Source organism: Rhamphochromis longiceps, linkage group LG3 (assembly GCF_057381845.1).
Source record: "Rhamphochromis longiceps isolate RC_006_pf linkage group LG3, R_longiceps_female_GT1.1, whole genome shotgun sequence".
Classification (NCBI taxonomy): domain Eukaryota; kingdom Metazoa; phylum Chordata; class Actinopteri; order Cichliformes; family Cichlidae; genus Rhamphochromis; species Rhamphochromis longiceps.
In genome coordinates this window covers 61,277,930-61,298,996 of record NC_140559.1, presented here as the reverse complement: position 1 = coordinate 61,298,996, position 21,067 = coordinate 61,277,930, and the positions used below count along the sequence as shown (strand labels likewise).

General features: G+C 42.3%; 2 protein-coding genes across 11 annotated transcripts in view; one reads left to right on the top strand and one right to left on the bottom strand.

The window, feature by feature from the left end:
- Nucleotides 1-2,431: 2,431 nt before the first annotated feature.
- Nucleotides 2,432-14,167, bottom strand: rce1a (Ras converting CAAX endopeptidase 1a). The gene is made up of 8 exons (XM_085400585.1): nucleotides 13,921-14,167; nucleotides 9,193-9,295; nucleotides 9,009-9,092; nucleotides 7,583-7,661; nucleotides 7,317-7,484; nucleotides 5,837-5,908; nucleotides 5,688-5,750; nucleotides 2,432-3,075 (listed from the first exon to the last, which is right to left on the bottom strand). Exons 1-8 carry the CDS (start codon nucleotides 14,088-14,090, stop codon nucleotides 2,852-2,854), a joined length of 963 nt encoding a protein of 320 aa, XP_085256711.1. The 5' UTR covers nucleotides 14,091-14,167; the 3' UTR covers nucleotides 2,432-2,851.
- Nucleotides 14,168-14,275: 108 nt separating this feature from the next.
- Nucleotides 14,276-21,067, top strand: part of peli3 (pellino E3 ubiquitin protein ligase family member 3) — a 48,998-nt gene continuing 42,206 nt past the window's right edge. For 2 of the 10 annotated variants that reach the window (XM_085400582.1, XM_085400579.1), the window contains exons 1-2: nucleotides 14,276-14,377; nucleotides 17,695-17,793. Coding sequence is in view for 3 of the 10 variants with exons in the window: in XM_085400574.1 (XP_085256700.1) it covers nucleotides 20,496-20,794 (299 nt within the window). In the remaining 7 variants the exon portion in view is untranslated. The other 8 variants (XM_085400581.1, XM_085400578.1, XM_085400577.1 and 5 more) reach the window with 5 other exon arrangements.

Here is a 21,067-nt window from a genome sequence, read left to right as displayed (position 1 = left end):
CAAATAAACTGGGGTAAGTAGTCAAATATTTCACCACACAGCCACATGGAAACTGGCAGACGGTGTGTCTAGTGGTGCCTCCTAAATATTGTAACTGGTTGTGTAGTACTGGGAGCAATAACTACACAACCAGAGTTGTTCACGTTGTTGTGGAGGAATTTCAGCCCATTCTTCTCTGCAAAATTGTTTTAATTCAGACACAATGAAAGGTTTTCGACCACCAACAGCGTCGTTACAGGTCATGTTGCTCACTCTGAAGCAACAAAGCAGCCCTGACAGTTACACCACCACCACCACCCATGTTTGACTGTTGGCATGATGTTATTTGTAGGAAATTAAGTGTTAGTTTTACACCTGATATACTGAGAGGGTAGTCTTCCAAAAGGCTTGACTTTTTGTCTCACAGGTGCACAAACTATTTTCCCAGAAGTATTTGTGGTTGTTTAGGTCAGCCCTCGTTTCCACCTCTGAACTTTCCCACAGAGGCCATTTTTTCCTCTTTTTGTATTCTTCAATGACAAACACTGACCTTAACTGAGGAAAGTCAGGCCTGCAATTCTTTAGATGTTGTTCTGGGTTCTTTTGTTTCCTCCCGGGTGAGTCATTGATGCACTCTTGGTCTAATATTAGTAGGCTGGCCACTCTGGGAAGGTTCACCACTGCTCCAAGTTTCTGCTATAATAGTGAATATCAGGTGTGCACGTCGCTTTTTACCTGCCTGGACTGAACAGAGCAATCAAGCACTTATGAGTCAAAGTAGGAAGCAGACAAGGAGATAAGTTCGAGGGAAATGATTTTTCAGTACCAGATGACTGATGCCATCGGGATGATAAACAGAACTGAAAGGTCCTTTGTTCCTTACAATCAGTTCATTCTGCATTTCCCAAAGTGCTTCGCTGCCCTCGACTGACAGCTTCAGGGAGGTAAGGCCGAGACAAAACACGCCACATGAAAAATGTTTGGAATTAGATGCGAACAAAAATGACATATTTCACTGACTGAAGATCAATCTACAAGCTTTTCCATACGTAGGACTTATTGCTGAAGGTCAGAGCAATCTACTTTGTCTTCACAGTAAGAGTGCAGCTTTGTGTCTTCAAGTTTTCTGGGTTTTTTGTTTAGTTGTTTCTTTTCTCCAGTCTCACATTAGCTTTAACCTGTGACTGGCTTACTAGTGGACATGAAGCAAGCAGAGACACTGGGCGACTGTACCAGTCTGTCACTAAGAAGAAGGGTCAGGGCACACTGTTGTGTCACAGAAGTCTGGTGCAAACAGCTAAAGCTTGAGTTTGATTGTTGTAACTATTCTCTCATGATTATTCTTAATCATGCACAGGTCAGGTAATAGTTAAACCATAGTATCTAAACCACTTTGCACTTTAATGAAATGTACCTCTGTACATTGCACATTGTGCCGTTCAGGGTTCAATTCAGGAGTTTCCCAGTTGGGGCTTATCATCTTATTAGTCACTGACTGGTCACAGATGCTACCCTCTTTAAAAATACCAGCTGCTGCCAGAGCTACTTATAGATGCACATTTGCTATCAAACCTCCGACCCTGAGGTCAAGGTCACTGAGAATCAAACTCTTTCAGGATTTTTAGTAGACGCACCAACTGTATCAATTTGAAAATCCTAGACGACTTAGTTATGATATAGTTTTTGTGTTCACAAGAGTGTTAGAGAACCTGACCTCTGACCTTGAGGTCACTGAGATTTACTCAAAGCTTCCTGTTTACTTGGGTTTTATTCAGTTTTTGCTGAATGTATTTGTTTGGCTTCAATATGATGTAAAAATAAGTGGTTTACATAATCTGGTTTATTTAAGAGGGCGCCATCAACAGCGACAATCCTGAGTGCTTGTATTTCTGCCTGCTGATGGCGAACGATGGTTAAAACAGCGACAAACCTTTTGTCCTTTGGGCATGTACTGGTGACTAATTTCAGCAACACTGACTAGCTCTTGTTTGTAGTAAAGCGTGTTCACGTTGCTTGCTTCTCTCTTAAATTATGCCCAACGTGTTGGGGTTTGATTTAGTTGAAGCTAAATTAAATGAGTCCTACTCAGTCTGCACACATACGATGTAGGAAAGTCTAAGAAATCTCATTTTAAACAGAGACTAGATTACAAACTGGAACCTGCCGTGGAAAACTGGCACAAAAGTGAAAATAATTAGCAACTGACGTGAGCAACTTAGCAATCGCTCTGCACATACACAATATACAACGGACTATTTGTTGAAAATATAAATTAGTCATGTTTCTCACAAACAACGAGCCAGGTGAAAGGAGCAGGAAGTACGTTTGTTTCCAACCTGTCCTGTGATGTCAGTGAGGTGATTGCAGCCATCGTAATAATGAAAACATGAGGTGCAGCAAACCAGACTCACAGGAAACGAGTCAGACCGAATGGAGTCCATCACAGAGTATACTGTGGTACCTTATCACAGAGATGTACCAGCATTCTAAGGACAACTTGCTCATCTGTGTTATGTCAGTTCTGCTGCACTATCCTGTATCTGTGTGGCAGTGTAGGACACATGAGCTGTCTTTGGAAATCGACTGTCCCAGTTTATTCTCAGCTTAGTCTCAGCAACGCGACTCTAACTTCTGCACACCATGAGAACCAGTTACAGGACTGGTGCCACATAAATACAGACAAACAAAGTGTCTACAGACCGAGGAACAGGTCTACAGAGTTCCTCCCGTCTCTGTGGCAACAGAGTCGTCACTGTTGGCCCAACAGACCTTAACTCTTAACGCTAATGAGGAAAAAAAAAACAAGTCAAAAAAGCAAAAACACCCTCCATTACTTCTTGACAACAGTAGAAATGTGAGGGTGGGACAAGGATCAGGAGAGGCAGGAGGAACTGGGAAAGGAGGTGAGGGTGCAGACTGGGAGGCTGTAATAGGAGGGGTCGGTGAAGGGGAACAGAAGGAGAAAGAAGAGGAGGACCCCCAGCAAATAGGAGGAGAGGACAGTGAGTCGGTAAGGGTGCTCCAGAGCTGTGCTGATGGCAGGGAAACCCATGTAGTTACAGAAGGAGTGGCAAAGTACCGGACCAATCAGGTGGCCTGTAACAGACAGAAAAAACAGCCATTTACTCCCACTGGTTGACAGCGTTACAGCTTCCGTCAGCTTCCCATTCAGCTGTGACAGGCGAAAAACAAATGCTTTGATTTAAAAATAATCCTTTAAATCCTGTAACTGAAAATATTAAAACTGTGTTTTAAAGACAGAAGAGAACATTTGGACAAGAGGAAAGAATTTTAGATAATCAGCTAACGTGCAGCTTGGACACCAAACTGCTGAGTGATGAAGAGTATAGTTTATATACAGAAGAGAGCGCTCTCATCCAACTGCCGGCCTGTAACCTACCTCAGTACCACAGTACGATGAACAGGCACACTCAATACATGAGCTACTGGTAGACGGAGCAGTTGCTCCACACTGCAAGGCCACACTGGCCACCCTGTGCACTGTGTGACACTTTAAACACTCATCCAAGGCCAATGACACCAACGTCCAGCGCATAACTGCTACAGCAAATTAAATTACTTCATCACACTTATTAACTTAATGTCTCTAAATCCCACACATATAATATTGCTGGAGACAAGGATAAACTATGACGTAGGCTTGTGGAACAAGCTGCAGGCTGCAGTGTCCCGAACAGTTAACTACATATACCATAGGCCTTTATATACGACTGTTTAATATGGAAAACATTTTTATTTTTAGGTTTTACTCAATTACAGTGGTATGCAAAAGTTAATTATAAGTTAATAAGTTAATAATTTTCATGTTTCTCCTTCATAAATCGCTGGTTGTTTGGATCAGCAGTTTCATTTAAACAATATTTGAGAAGTGAAATGAAGTTTACAGGATTTACAGAAAGTTTGCAATAGTTACTTCAACTAAGTTAGGCACGTGCATAAATGTGGGCACCCGCGTTGTTGTTTTATTGATTTGAATGCCTTCAGCACTAATTATTGAAACATAAAATTTGTTTGGTAAGCTCATTGACCCTTGACCTACATACACAGATGAATCCAGCCATGAGGAAGCGTATTTAGGGTGGCCAGTTGCAAGTTTTTCTCCTCTTTGCATCTTCTCTCGAGAGCAGCAACCTGGGAGCCTCAGCTCTCAAATGACCTGAAAACAAACCATGTTCAACATCATGGTTTAGGGGAAGGATACAAAAAGCTATCACCTCCACTGGGAGGAACATAGTGAGGAAATGGAAGACCACAGGCACAGTTCTAGTTAAGGCCGGAAGTGACAGGTCAAGGAAAACCTTAGATAAGCAGGCGATGGATGGTGAGAACAGTCAGAGTCAACCCACACACCAAATGGAGTCACTGTGCATCGTTCAACTATTCAGCGCACTTTGCACAAGGAGATGCTGTATGGGAGAGTAAAGCAGAAGAAGCCTTTTCTGCACACATGACACAAACGGAGGTTTGAGGTTTGCTAAAGCACATTTGGACAAGTCAGCTTCATTTTGGAATAAAGTGCTGTGGACTGATGAGACTAAAATTGAGTTATCTGGGCATAACAAAGCATGGCAGAAACAGTACACAGCATTTAAAGAGAAACACCTGCTGCCCACAGTAAACTGTGATGGTGCTTCCATCATGCTGTGGGGCTGTGCCCAGTGCAGGGACTGGGAATCTTGTTAAAGTTGAGGGTCGCATGGATTCCACTCAGTATCAGCAGATTCTTCAGAACAATGTTCAAGAATCAGTGACAAAGTTGAAGTTGCACCGGTGCTGGATCTTTCAACAAGACAACGACCCGAAACACTGCTCAGAACCCACTAAGGCGTTCATGCAGAGGAACAAGTCCGACGCTCTGGAACGGCCATCTCAGCCCAGACCTGAATGTTATTGAAAATCTGTGGTGTGAGTTAAAGAGAGCTGTCCGTGCTCGGAAACCATCAAACCTGACTGAGCTGGAGACGTTTTGTAAAGACGAAAGGTCCAAAATACCTTCAACCAGAATCCAGGCTCTCATTGGAAGCTATAAGAAGTGGAGGCGGTATTTCTGCAAAGGTGGATCTCCTAAATATTGATGTATTTTTTCTGTTGGGGTGCCCAGATTTATGCACCTGCCTGATTTAGTTTAAGTAACTATTGCACACTTCCTGTAAATCCTAGAAACTTCGTCTCACTTCTCAAATATCACTGTGTTCGTCTGCTATATGATATATTTAAATGAAACTGCTGATCCAAACAACCAATCATTTATGAAGGAAAAGGGTGCCCAAACTTTTGCATGTCACCATATATGGCAAATCAAACTTGTCCATATTCAGTAAACCTTCAATTATTTTGTAACTGTAAAAAACATTCAGTGCACTTCAACGTTGAAAGCTATGCACAAATGATCTTAAATCCTCTTTCACATACAGCAGATATATTTTTCCCAGTAATGCACATCTGTTGGCTCATACGATGGCTGATCTGTGCATTTTATTTTAAAATGACGTACTGGTAAGTTTCTTTCATTTAGTTTATCTCAGGTTAATTGCTGCTTCAGGACTGATGACAGACAACATTTCTGTAAACGCTCTTAAGCCCAGGCTTGGACTGCCCGGCTCAGAAAACCCAAACTTAATCATACCACCCAGCGCCGGGCCGACGGGACGCTCCAAGAACAAGAATAGTGAAGGAAAGCCTCTTACCTGTTCTGATGAAGATGAAGGCTGTGTAGGCTCCAAACACTGCCGTGTAGGAAAACTGAAACACTGGTGCAAAACAGAAGAACAAAAGTGCATCTTCCTGCTATCCTGTGATGAAGTCACAATAAACGCAGTGAAAAAGATGTTCTCACCTGCAGAGACGAAAATACCCAACAGAGTGCCCTGTCTGAACCTCAGCAACTCAATCACATGGTGGAAGTGAGCTGGAAGAGAGGACAGAGCAGGCACTCAGACATGCTGCAACTTCAACACAGACATTATTGGAACACACTCTGTATTACTTATTATACACACTGCTACTTCCAATCAACACAAAAGTTAGGGGGAAAAAACTTTCCAAAAAGCACTCAAAGTCGTGGCTTCTTTGTTTGACTTGTGCTCTTTTGCAGCGATATTGTCTGAGTGGCAACACCATCGTTCAGAAGAAAACTGCAGGGCTTCCTGCGCTGTAATGGTGGGTATAAAGGCTAGTGTCCTGTAAACAGGGTAGCGACAGAGCTCAGATTTTGCCTGTAAGTCTGGAGAGGATGAACCAGGCAGTGATCAGACTACAGCAGATGGAGGACAGAGGTGCTTTTGTCCCTGGTGGACAGTTCATGTGCTGGCTGAATTCTCATGTCTGAAGAACAACGAGCAGGGAGTCCAGGTGTTGTCCTCAGTGTTCGGTATATGATGCTTTGCTAACACAGGCCTAACAAGGTGAACTCCTGTGGAGTATGAAATGATTTAAACTCAGTGATAATGGTCTCTAGGTGAGGGACTGCATGTTTCTTTCCCAACACTGCGCCATCTAAACACCAACCTTTGTTTATATACAAACAGATTTCGCCTCCTCTTTCAGAAAGCTCCGTATAACGATCCACAAGCAGCCGGGGATGTAGTCACCTATCTAGCTTTTAGAGAAGCACAAAGTTGCAAATCTGGAAAAGTTGATTTTAAGCCTTTGAGTAGCTGCAGTTCATCCGTGTTGTTGGCAGTATATTTGCCAGGTGAATCGAAGCGTGCATCCACGCCGAGTTTACGGACACTTTGTTTCGCTTCCCTCGTTAGTGTCTCTTGAGCCCATTCAGAGCTGCTGCTCCTCCAGCTAAGAGCTAAACACTCTGGGTGGCACTGACTCGGCCTGCAGTAACAGCGAGGAATCCTGGAGTCATTTTTGAGAAGGACACATCTTTCAATATTAAACAAATATGCAGAACTGCTTTCTTCCATTGGTGCAATATTTTGTAAATTAGAAGCTCGTGTATTTATTTCTTCTTAGCTGGTTTTATTGTAATTCATAATTACAGTAAAACCAGTAAAAAAACAATTTAACACAATTAACGCATCTGGAGTGCAGAATGACTCAAAATCCCTGAAATGTTTCTGTAAACACATTTCGGGCAGTTTGTCCAAGCAGTTACCTTCGAACAAGCAGGCGGCAGTTGATCTGGTAGTGACGGGCAGCTGAACCAGTCAACTCAATATGGAAGATGATAAACGCACATCGGCCCTCTCGATGGGACTTTTGAGTATTTATTTCAGCACATTGTGAAGTTTTTAAAACGGCTGAATAAAAACAGAAAAATAAATAAACAACTTGTGGCTAAGCTGGAAAAAACTTGCACTCACCCACTCCGAAAAAGAGGGGGCAGGTTATGATAGCAGTAGAAGGACCAGCACAGGGCACCAACATGGGCAACATGCATGCTCTGAACACCAGCTCCTCAGTTAGCGGCGCCACCACTTGATTCCTCAGCCACCGCATATCGTTGGCACACAACATCCAGAACCACGGGTCTAGAGGAAGAAGCGAGAGCAACAGGTGTAAACCAAATTTAGAAACAGATCTAAAATCATGAATCAAGAATAAAACACAGCACAGCTTGTTGGCTCACCAAAGGCCACCCGGATCCCATCGGTGAAGCTCCACGGACAATCCATGGCCAACTGCATGAGTGGGCCCAGAAACAGGACCTGCAGCACATGGCCAGACAAATAAAAGTACTTCCAAATATTTGAGATGTTGCTGCCATTACCAGAGCTGCATATAAAATGTATGTTTTCTCCTCTGTCCACATAATGTCATTCAGCAGTGTAATTGTGAGCACTGACTGAATGACAGTAAAGGAAGCTGAATCTGAAAGTCAAACAAATCCGAGCATCTGTGTCTTTCTTGCATCTCGAGTTTCTCACCTGACTCAAACCATTGTTTTAGCATTCCTACTGCACACGTCACCACTGTCTCGCTGTCCTCATACTTCACTGGAACTCGTGATTTCCTCATGTGGGGCCACAGTTCCTTCTCATCATAAGCTTTCTATACATCCACAAAGACAGTACGACTCCTGACCTTCTTTATACTTCAACAACACTCTGAAAACAAACATCTGTCGTGTTATCTCTCAACACGAAGCCCTCGCCCTGATCATTGATCATCACCTCTCTTCATAACCGAACATCAATATTTTTTCCCATAGCTTCATGATATGGTTCATCAACTTTATCCCTCCATAGTTACAACAGCTCTGCACATCGCCCTTGTTCTTGAAAACCACCACTTCTCTATCTCTAGGTATCCTCCCACTTTCCAAGACTAAATACTTGTGTTAAAAAGTTCACTGAAATCTCTTCTAAACATCCACACACCTCCACAGACATGTCATCTAGACCAGCTGCCAGCGTTGCCCTCGCTGTCCTCCATCCATCCTCTTCACTCTCCTTTTTCTTTCCTCCAGCTCCTCAAGAGGTTCCACCTCTTCAGTACATTCGTTCAAGACTCTCTATGACTCTGTCTAGCCACATGGTAGAAGTCCTTTTCTCCTTCCTCAGTGTCAAGCCTCACATGTGAGTCACTATAAGCCTTTTTGTTTTTGCCACCAGCCTGTTTGTTGAACTCATAGACTCTGGGTATTTCCGCCTCCTTTCTTCATCTCCCTGGCTACTTTTCTGTTGTGGTTGTAGGTGAATGTAAGTACGAATGAAAGCAACACTAAAATATTTAACTACAGATTCAATGTTCTCAGTATATTTGTATAAATATCACATTTGTGAATATTTTAGGTTGAAAATTAGTGTGTGAACATTAATAAAGTAACAATTTAAATTATTATTTGAAATTGTTTCTATACATTCTCATATTTTATTCTGAGTGACATTACAAGGACACAAAAGCGTGCATGTTTCCCACAACTGATGTTTTCATCATTCAAACTAAAGAAAAATAAATGTTTTCTTTCCCAAACTATTCCAATCAAGCAGTTTAACGATGAACATGTACTAACCCAGTAGTAATGTTAGGTAAGCACACTGGCTGTTTCTTACCATGGTGAGGAGCAGAGGAAGTATAATGGCAGGAATGAGGCCTTCAAACCGGATTCCCATGAGAACCAGCAAAGACGGGCCATTCTGACACACAAATGAAAACAGAAACTGTGATACAACGCAGCACAAAATGTCCATCCTGAGGTACTGGAACACAGCACAGTTATCCAAGATCTCAACTCACCACGACGCCTGCAGATTCTCTCCATGCCCACACAAACAGGGGCGACAGCCCTGACACAATCAGGACGCTGGTGAAGCGTCTCTTTATGACAGCAGGATGGTCCCTGAGGACAGGGGACACGCACAGAACGTTATCCCAAGCACACAAGCAGGAGATACGAACAGCTTCTGTGTGCTGATAAGATGGAGGAGCTTTGGTTTAATAATGCACACATAGAGAAGCACATTAAAATCCTCCAACCAATAACAAATCTGCAAATGTAAAGTGATGCGTCGCAGACACACTCTGGTATCAATGTGAATGATAAAAGCCGCGCTGCATGGAGTCGTACTGAAGACTGAAACAACCCAAAAGTTTTCAGGTTCATTTCAGCCCCATTCAGTCTTACTGATACATCTATAACTCACAACAGCAGTTGCCTGGCAGGATTTATATTGTAATAAAACTATTTAAACAGCGGGCTGTGAAACAGTTTTTTCATGCTTTAAAGTTGCCCATTTAAATGGTAAGTGGTAAGTGGGCTGGTTCTTATACAGCGTTTTCTCCTCTGAGCACTCAAAAGACCGTCTGCAAGCGCCACAGTTTTCAGTGTCTAATTTAGTGGTCGTTTGTGATCCGGGAGGTATGTGAGCTGTGGAAGCATGCATCACACGGTCACTGCAATTTACATCCATTCAGTTGGTGCAAGAATGTTTTAAATATTTGGTCCTAATCAGGTTTCTCCACCACAGCCCCCCCTCCCTCCTTCTCCTTCCCCTCTCACACCTGTGTCATTAATCTGAGTACAAATGAAGCAGGTGTTGACATTGTGGAAAACATCCTGTACCAAAAATGAAGTGTCCAGCTGAACTGAACGCCTACAGAGCAGTGGCCCGCACATCGCACATCATGAAAACCTTGGAACAGCTGATTCTACACCGACTGTGACTTCAGGTCAACAACATACGAGACCCCCGTCCTCTACATGCTTCACCGTGCCCGAGCTCATCTGGAGAAATCTGGCACTCATGTGATCTTTGACAAGCTCACAGAGATTACAGACTACCTGACAGAAAGACCACAGTCAGGTTGGAAAACTGTGTTTCTGGAACATTAATGAGCAGCACGGGGGCAACACAGGGGACTGTCCTGGCTTTGTCCCCTTTCACATCGCGTACAGCAGACTTCAAATACCATTCGGAGTCCTGCCACATCCAGAAACACTCAGATGATACTGCCATTGTGGTTTTAACAATGGACAGAATTCTGAATATAAGGATCCTGTAAAAGTCACAAAAACGACCTCCTGTTGAACACCTGTAAGATGAAGGAAATGATAGTAGAATTTCAAAGATTCAGGCCTCCTCTCCAGCCTGTGAAAGTCTTTGGGCTGGACATAGAAATATCTAGGGTTACACATAGGTAACAAACCACACTACTCCCTAAATACAGAAAAAATATACAAAAAAGGGCAGAGTTGTCGCTTGTTGCTAAGGAAACTAAGATCTCTTAACATCTGCAGTACAGATGTTCCTTCAGTCTGTGGGGGCAGGTGTGCTGTTCTAGTCTGAGCAGGGATGGAAATTGAGAAGCGGTCCCTAGTAGTTCAAGTCTTTGTTAGTCTTCTTGTCAGTTCAGCTCATCGGTTCCACTGGCACTTACACTACAATCAGCTGATTTCAGTTGATTAGTGGTACAGTCTACATATTTTTATGGCACAAAAAGACAAGAGCACGATGTGTGGGACAGAAGCACCTCGTTATGCTGCTAACACAGCGTTGGCATCTTCACAGACGGCTCGCTGCGCCTAAGCTATCCAAGAAGACAGAGGAGTTAAAAAGCTGAGTGAATGCTGATCCGAGCCCAGCAGCCAGACGTTGACCTTCAACTGGTAGCAAAAGCAGTGATGAGCAGTCGGGCTCATGTTTGTAAATCACTGTGGTGATCGTTTTAAAGCAGCAGTGGGGAACTCCAGGCCTCGAGGGCCGCTGTCCTGCAGGTTTTAGGTCTCACCCTGGGTCAACACACCTGAATCAGAGGATTTGTTCATTACCAGGCCTCTGCAGAACTTCAAGGATCAAGGACACGTCTAAAACCTGCAGGACACCGGCCCTCGAGGCCTGGAGTTCCCCACTCGTGCTTTAAAGTCTCCTTTTTTGGTTGATGGTTTTCATCTTTGCTTTCTGGTCATACTTGCATTCTAAAGGAGGACACACACATGATCTTTCTCTAATAGAGATTTGTGGTGGTGCCTGGGTCAGTTTACAGTTAAGTGGTAATTATCAGACAATTCATTTCAGATCATTTTACAGAGAAAGTAACACAGCAAAGAGTGTAAAAGTTACTATTACCTGGAGTACTTAAGTAATGTACTGCATTATCTCTAAGAGCAGTGTTCTGTGTGATAGATCGCTATTTTGAGTAATGACCCAAACACAACAAAGAGGGGAAATACCTCCAGCATGCACAAACCTCTGACCACAGCGTGCAGACTAACGCCTGTAAATGTCTCGAGGGAACCAGTGAGAATCATTAACACAATCAATAAGTGATATCTGTGAATCACTAAACACTTATCAGTTCCCATCACTATGAATGGAGTGGTGATGACGATGAGCTGCCACAGTCTCTGCTACATTAGTACCATCAAAGACAGCAGTGCTAAATGTCTGACGTTACTGTCAGTGCAACATTTTCCTCCCAGAACAGTTGTTAAACCAAACAGGAGGGTGGAGGCCAGCGTTTTGGTGCATTAGCTTTGTGCCATCCACTTGTTATGACTCTGTGGGCAGGTGTAAGCAGCTGCTCTCTACACCTGTGCAAACACAGTAGATAAGAGGGAAGAAACAGGAGAGTTTCTATTGTCTAAGGAGCTGGGAAACAAAGGCGTCTGGACTTCTTTAATCCCGTGCATCTTATGGTCCGAAAAATACATATTTGATTTTTTTATTTGGCACACTGCAGTTTAATGTTGCAGAGCACCTCTTTTTAACTTCAGTGGATATTATACATGGTTATGCTCAGGATATGTCAGCACATTTCTACTGGAAATGCCTTTTGGTTAAACTGTCAGCAAGGAATTTGCATTTGCACTGTTACATGTTTATACAGCTTTAATGCACATAAAAAACAGCTGCTTGTTTAAGTGAAAATAAATGGATGGTGGGGTTTTTGCGCGAGTAAAGTTGTGGAGTTTTACTTTGTCTCGCAGAAATTATATCGTCAGTTATAAGGTTATCACAAATTTTCAAATATATATTGTGATATATATTTTTGGCCATGTCGCCCTGCTCTAGTAGCAAGGAGACTTATGGCGTAGCACTATACAGCTCATCTATCTTTGTACATTCTCACGACTGCTATGAACCACTCACCATTCAGTCCTGGAATAAACACTTTTCCCTAGGAACAAGCAGAGAGTCACTGACGGGTCTTAGGCCCATTTGACTGGCGCTTTAGTAATCAGCTTCACAACTACTACCAGAAACCACTCACAAGTGGTTAGAGAATCTGCATTTTCTTTCCCTATATGACTGGGGCCAGCTAATATGAACATCGCAGTATAGTCCTGTGGCGTTTGCTATTCACAATGATAGGTGACAGGATACATGCATCTTTACACACAGTGACACTTAAGAGACCATCTAGTCTCTGCCCTGGTCCATTTTGAGTGGCAACATAATCAACACAACTTCAAAGTAAAGCCTGAGCCAGGTGCTTGTGATATAGTGGAGCATGAACATTTTGTAGTACAAGTATCACTTAGCTGCAGAATGAACCAAGGACTCATTTTTCCTCACAGAAAGGAATCCATTATTTTTTGTGCAAACTTCTGCATTGTTAGATTTTTGCCTCGACTGCCATCAAGTCGTTGCCAAACAGGATTCCATAAATTTAGCAGCCCTATTTTGTAGCCATTCAAATTTCAAGATCCCCTGATACAAGCACAGGAACGAAAGAAAAACAATCAGAGTCAAGCAAAACAAAGAAAATATTGCTTTTGCAATTGGCCACTTTGTTATTAAATACTTGCTCTGGCCCAGAATCTGACAACTGTTGCATCCATATATGCCCTTGTCAGATGACAGGAAATTCTTTGTGCGTCTGTGAGTGAAAAACTGAACCAAGTTTTACTTCAAGTTTAAAAAACACCCTGAGAAAAGAAGCTGTCCTAGTCTACAGCGGGGGTGGAGAACTCCAGGCCTCTAGGGCCCATCTCCTGCAGGTTTTAGGTCTCACCCTGGGTCAACACACCTGAATCAAATGATTCATTCATTACCAGGCCTGGAGAACTTCAAGAGAGGTTGAAGAGTCGTTTAGCCACTTAAATCAGCTGTGTTCAAGGACACATGTAAAACCTGGTCTGCAGTGTGCCCAGGTGGAGGTAAAGTAGCAACAGCCCTGGAAGCTCCTTACAGGTTAATCCAGTCAGAAACAAGGAAGCTGTCATTGCTTCATTACTGCACTGGTAGCCACACTGTGACATGAGTACTGAAGATTATCATAGAAGATACATTTCCTCAATAAAACGAACGGAACCGCGTGAAAAAGCTCACTTGCAGATGCCACCAGCCTTTCTTCAGTGACTCTTTAACATGCTCCACAAACATGCAGACTGATCAGTTATTTCTAATTAAATATTAATTCAAACTTGATGCAAACTTGAGTATGGGTAAATAATACAGGAATGAAAGCAGTTCACTGACTCTCCTTTCAAATAAGCCCCACTATAAAGCGTATGTAGCTCACCTCGGCAGGTGACTCCTCCACACATATAAGCTGCCAACATAAAAACAAGCCAGCATCAGACAGAACAGCACTGACAACCAACACAGGCCGTCGGGAGGGACCAGCTCTCCACTGCTGTGCTGCATCTTCTCTGTCAAAAAGTTGGCTGGTAAATCATCTTCCTCTGTCATAATGAAGGCGAGCCAGGACTAAACCAAACAGCTGCTAGGAACCAGAGGTGCTGCTGGGTCATTTACCAAGATAAAACATTGGCCCACACGACCTACGAAGCTGTCAGTAAGCTCCTTTCAAATTGCGGGCTAACGGAGCTAACTGGTTTGCTAACGTCTACGGCGCTTTCTGATTACGTCATCGTATCTCCTTTCCGATATTTGCTGGTGCTACCGTTAGCGTCCTCTTCGTCTTCTTCTGGGTCGTGGCCGTGTGGGATCTACGATGCGATTAATCTACGATGCAGGTGAGTTCCAAAAGTTCGCGATGACCAAATGAAGCTTTCTGAAGCTTGTATCGAAACAGGTTACTCGAAGCTTTTCAACACTGCTCTCTGTGGTGACATCTGCTGGCCAGAAATATGAAGAGCAGCTTCAATCTACAACTTGATATTAACTTCATTGAGCTTCATATGAGCTTCATTCTGACTGCCCACTCTACAGAGGTGAATTGACAGTTTCGGTTTAATATCATGTAACAGTTCTGTGATATCGGGCCTATTTTTTTTTGGGGGGGGGGGGGGGATTTGATTAATAAATACTTTGGATCATTTGAGCATGTGCCACACTGTTCTCCTCTTAGTTCCTCCACAGTGACATCTGCTGGCCCAATTTGGCTATGACTACATCTTCATAATGCTTTCCTGTGAAGCAATTCCAAACAAAGCTACTTATTACACCAGACTGTCAATAACGGTGATCAACACTGAGGATTTTGGAGAAATCCTCACACAATCAAGGCAAGAAACATATTGAGCCTGTTAAAGACAGCAGGCTGTGACTGTAACAATTAGTGTCTCCATTTGTTAACATTTGCGTTGCTCATAATAAATCAATTTATAAAGTCAAACATACAGAGAAAAGACTGCTGTGTTTGCTGTAATACACAGAAACGTTCCTGAACTTTATCACTGGGAGTCTGGACTTTTGGTCATAGTGTACCTGCATAGCTGGGAAGAAAAGGGGGGATAGGAAAAAACACATCTGTCAGGAAATAGTTTTTCTAGCTTTTTTTTTCTATAATATAAATATACTTTTTATGGCGGTGCAGTGTGTGAGTAACAGATCATAGTGAGGATGATGTCACTCAATGCTACAAATAACATCTTCTGTTGAAAGCAGGAAAAATTGAGAGCACAGACGGAGTCAGAGCTGACCTGCCTGTTTTATTTTCTCCTTGAAAGCAGACGTGGTTTTTATTAAGATATTTTAAGGATTTTACAGCCCAGTTGTTTTTATATCTATATAATGTATATTTGATTTTGCTTTGGGTTCCAGTGTTTAAGTGAATGGATAGGCTAGTCTTCACAATCACCCCAACACTCTTGGGGATTCTCCAGTTTTCCAGTGTTTGGTTCACTCGGGTACATTTGGACCTCCACTATCCACAGTGACATTTCACGTCCTCCCTGCAGGACATCTCTTCAGACTTTCAGCCATTGCTGTGGTCTCTGGAATTAGGATAATTCCCTTTTCTTCATCCTCCAGCATCATTAGATGGGCAGCGCTTTTAGACATGTGCAATAATTTCACACTGTTCTGATGAGAGTGGGCTAATGTCAGTGTGTAGGCCTGCCAAAGGTGCTCCTACAGGTTATCCGAGGTCATAAACACATTGGAGCATTTGGTATGTGCAATGTTTCAATGTGTATCCACCTCTTGAATTAGCTTCTGCACCCGTCCAAGGCGGGTGTTCAGTGCAGGCCAGGCTGATTTGCTCCTGCACCTCTGTCAGCCTCTATTACAAAATTAGCCAACAAAAAGTGATGAATTCAAGTGTCACTGCAGCAGCAACTTATACAATATGGTGCCATTTAGAATATTGGAATAAAATAAAGGAACTCTTCTTTTCAGTGGTACTGAAAACTGGTAACTGGTAACTTTGTAATTCCCCAATGAGTCAATTCAGCACTTTGTTACAGCGCTGAAGCTACAGGTGAAAGACTGTAACTATAGAAATAATGACCAAATGGTCAGGGACTGTATTGTATTTGGAACTTGCTCATCAATAGTAAGGGAAAAGCTGCCCAGCTAAGGAGCAGACCTAAACAGACATAGGCCCCTCCCATGAATGAGCTCAGATGCAGCTAAAGGCTATGGCTAGCAACAGCCACGAGGTCCACTCAATACAACATAAACATGGAAGAAAGGGCACAGTAGGGCACGCTGATGGGTTACGAGAAAGGTTAGAAGCACCAGTTAAGGCACGTGAGACACCACAGTACACAAGCAGAATGCTTGACAGTGTCTGAAATACAAAAAATATTAGTTTGCAAAAGCCTATAGAACGAAGTTTCACATGAATCAGGTCGTAGAGAAGTGCGCTCCATCAAACTGTTTGTGGTTACTGTTACTGTAACTGAAGATGAGGCTGGCGCACATGCAGACAGAGAACTTGGATGCGAAAATGTAAAGACAATATTCAAGCTGGATACCAGTGCACAGACCAGCATCATCCCCTCATGGCAAATAAAGGGCACTCTTCTTCTTAAAACCATGGATTTTTTTGCACCCAGCATTTAACACAAGCTTCTTTTTTTGTCTTGTTGTGATACAGCCTGAGTTTGTAATCGGTCTATAATCTTTAGTAATGTAATTGATCTTAGTTTCCCCAGTACCCTTGTGTCTTTACCCTGTTTGGGACGAGGATTATTGTGCCTGTTCTTTGTTTTCTATGTTTCAGAACTTGGTTTAAGTCCATCCAACCTTTCAGTGCAGGTTTTAGTCCAATTTCTCTGACTTTAGGTCAGAGACACAATATAAATAATTCATTCATTTTTGAATATGAAACCTTTTTTTTTCCCCCACAACTTTACTATATGCAGATGAATAAAGTATAACATTGCAAAGCCTCTTTGCTTTTCTGTTGTTTTACATGGTTGCATGGTCATAAATGGTTGCATCGCTTTGTCTCAATTTTTAACAGCTCATGGTTTTCCTGATACATTTATTTAACACATATTTTGCCACACATACCTTATTGTAGAATTCTGTAACACAACCTTTTGTTTCAAATTGGCTTGAAAGGTTTTTTTATTGAATAAATCATGCAAATAAAGCAAAACAATACTAGATTTCCTTGACAAACAATCACCAGTGAACATCTAAATACATTTCATACTTTATTGGCCTCCTAAAATGGAAATCATTCAGTAAAGAACACCTGCTGTTACCATTTTTGTCCTGTAAATCTACATTTCAGTGACATTGCAAAACGGAAAATACTCCCAGGAGACACAGTGAATGATCTGAAATGACTATTGAAGCATATAATAAATTGAACTGTGTATTAATCTTTGTGTTATTTTATTGTATTTTTTAAATTACTTGTCTTTTATTATTTTATTCTATTATGATGTATGTGTTGTTGTTTTAAGAAACTGGCCGTATGGCACTTTTGAACTGAGCTGAGGAGAGAGAGGGGGAGACAGAGGTGACATCGCACTGTCTGCTGTTATTTGTGGGAGAATCGATTCTGGCGTAAGATGAACGGAAGAGAGATGATATTGCTTGTGATGCTCTGCGCTTCCTGTTCTTCTCCATCACTCCTCTTTACGCTTCCCAGGCCGTGCGGCGACTGAAGCCCCCGCAAATATTCCCTTCAACAGGAGGAATTCCACACAGATCCGAGCCGTCCTGGACCTCTGCTGGCAAACATCCGCGGGTACGGGCCTGTTTATCCCCATTTTCCATCACCTGTCTTTCTTACAGCTTTCCTCTTACAGCAGCTTCCTCTACAAAACATCAAATGTCAGGAGACGCCAGCCGGCCTGTCTTGTGCTTTATTCCTCCTCTGGAGAGGTGATGGGAATCCAAGTCGCCTTTTAATTCGTGGATTGTTGACTTTATCGCCTATTCAAGGCTGACGTGAGTCTTTATGAGGTAAAGAGATTTATGTGATGTCAGACTAATGTGAGTGATGAAGAACGGGTTTCGTTTGGTTGTTATATCGGCTACTGTGTACATGTCGTACACAGATATACGTGCTTCTGCATGGAGGGTGTGTGCTCGCAGTATGTAGCTTATGTTGTTCGTGCGGGGGAGTCACCTACGTAAATGTCTTATTTTTCTCTGTGTAGCCTGTTTGTGTGATCACATCTGCTCAGATTACTACACGTCCTCCGTGCACACACAAACATGGCCCGGAAAAAACGCAATTGGCTGCAATCCGCGCACACATAAGGAATAAGAAGAGGAGAAAGAAGCCATATTTGAATCATCTTGTATCACAAATCAAGCCTTTGTGGTGCATTAACAGTTCCATGTGACACTTCCAGCTTCTAGACGTTTCCAGAGTGAATGAGGCGGAGGAGGATTTGGTGGGATGGTCCTTCAAAAAGGCTCAGAGCGTTAAAAGTAACAGTCCTTCGACGATATTCACGATGCAACAATAATTAGTCATTTGTAACTTGATGGGATGTGACCGTACACAAAACACACGTCTGTGTATTCTCAGTGCTGCTGAGGCTTTGTGCTGTGATTCGGCTGCTAGTGGCTACAGACGCGAAGCCAAACTATTCCAAAGCATATTACTGTCGCCAACATCACTAATGAACATATGCAGTTCTGTGCTGTAGTGCTAAAAATAACACAAAACAATAGTCTCACCTTTACAGTTGTCCTAGGATAAAATACTCAAAACCATTTTTCAATATCACATGAAATTTTGGACCCCATTCTGCAACAACTCTGAATGAGAAGAAGCAATTCTATGAAAATGTAAACGATAATTATCAACCAGTTTTGTTAACCATAAGGTAGATTTAACAAAGTATTTAAGTTTAGAGGTTGTATTCGCTTTGCAGATGATTTAGCTCTTTTCGTATGCTGAAGACAATATATTTCAGAACCAACTAATGAAGGGTACAACAGTACACTACCTAACACATTTAAATAATTAAATTATTGTATAGGAAGAGAAATATGGAAATGTTAAAAATTAACTTTGGATCAGTGTGATTTCAGCTATGCTAAAATGAAGGCATCAAAAACAGAGCTTTCTTTGATCCAGCGACGGCCTGCATTTTAAAACTGACCTCACAGCGTGCTACAAAAAATAATCTCAGTTCAGCTACAGTTTTCCTGCTGCTCTGCACAGCCAGCAACCCACCTGGTTCTCCAGGCGTCTGTAATCCAGTCAGCCACAGCTCCATATCCCATCGGTGACCCATTCAGCCCAACAGCAATTATTGCTTTTCGGGGTTTTTAATCTAACGACTGCCTGCTAGTTTCTATGTTAATGATTAAAAACAGCTAACGTGACTGTTGAAAATTACTAATAGTTAATCTGCTATAATCATAAAGGACCAGTCGCACACGTCGTTGCAAGAAAAGTGTGTTTCTTCATGAGGTTTTCCACTACTTGCACAGCTTTTCAGCTGCTTCAGGTCCCAGTACTCGAGTAGAGAAGGCATGGTTAGGTTGTGCTTGCCGGCTGTGACCACCAGCCTTCCCTGACACGAAATCCTAATCCCACTGCTCCACCCCTCCTCTGCAGGTGAGCCACAAACCATACCCAACCACAACGGCAAACACTACTGTGTGTCCCAGCAAGATTAAATTATAACTGTTGAAACAGGAGCTTGACCTCTCAAAAATTCCTCCTAAAGTGTTGTTCAGTATTACCTACGTTGACTACTTCAGCTGTTAGTGAGAGGACAGGACCTGTGTGCTTGCCTGCCTGCAGCAGAGGTGTCTAAAGTTGTGTCGGCTTGAGGAGGCATTTATGAGACTGCTGATATTTGAAAGTGTGATTTAATATTCGCTTTAGCATTGATTATTATCTGAGTATGCTTTTTTTAACTACTACCTTTACTACCTGGGTAACAGGCAGGGGTTACAGATATGGAATGTGGAGGACCTTTAAGGTCATGTGTAAGCGGTGCAATGGATACAGTGGTATGAAGGGATTTTGTCACTTTCCATAAGTCACACAATAATTTGTATTGTGCGTTCCCGTTGAGTCTTCTTTGTGTTTAGGCTGTGATCAGCTGATTTGTTTCTGCTGCTGCTCTGGGATTTTTTGCTCTTTGTGTATTTTTGTATCTAAATTGATTCCACCAGATATAAGTAAATGCAAAATGAGCTGTCATATAAAAGCAGCATGAAAGATAAGATAAGATAAGATAAGATAAGATAACCTTTATTAGTCCCACACGTGGGAAATTTGTTTTGTCACAGCAGGAAGTGGACAGTGCAAAAGTTATGACGCAAAAATTAGAATACAATAAGAATAAATACAGTACACAACTGTACAGAATAGAATAAAATAATATACTATATACAGTAGAATAAAATAGAATAAAAATATACAATAAGATAAAAATAGAATACGAATGCTATATACAACTGAGCAAAAATACAACGATGCCAGAAAAGATTATTGCACTTAGTGTTATTGCACATGTGTGGATGTGTGTGTTTGTTCAGTTAAAGTCTTTGTTGTGGAGTCTGACAGCAGTGGGGAGGAAAGACCTGCGAAATCTCTCCGTCCCACACCGTGGGTGCCGCAGTCTCCCACTGAAGGAGCTGCTCAGTGCTGTCACAGTCTGCTGCATGGGGTGGGAGACGTTGTCCAACAGGGATGACAGCTTAGCCGCCATTCTCCTGTCACTCACCACCTCCACTGGGTCCAGAGGGCATCCTAGAACAGAGCTGGCAATTAAGTGAGTAAATCTAATCATCTTAAACTTATTGATGTCTGCCATCCTTGATGTAACCTTACAGTGACACAAGCATCAGTCTGCTCTGCACCAGACTAACCAGTTGAGCCTGCATTAAGCTCTATTTAACTGCTTGGTATTTTTATGTAACTTTTAAATTACCCAAAATTTTATACTTTAGTTTGCTTTGCAAGATGCTTTACAAAATAGCAATACATGCATTGATCCAATACCTGACTTGAAAAAAAAAACCCAAAACAAACAATCAATCAGTCA

Excerpts from the sequence above, each read along its gene's own strand:
- rce1a (XM_085400585.1), bottom strand. The coding sequence starts at position 14,090 with ATGACAGAGGAAGATGATTTACCAGCCAACTTTTTGACAGAGAAGATG. Across the intron at positions 7,485-7,582 it reads TGGGATCCGGGTGGCCTTTG|ACCCGTGGTTCTGGATGTTG; the intron begins GTGAGCCAACAA and ends TTCTTCCTCTAG. Across the intron at positions 5,909-7,316 it reads CCCCCTCTTTTTCGGAGTGG|CTCACTTCCACCATGTGATT; the intron begins GTGAGTGCAAGT and ends CCTCTCTTCCAG.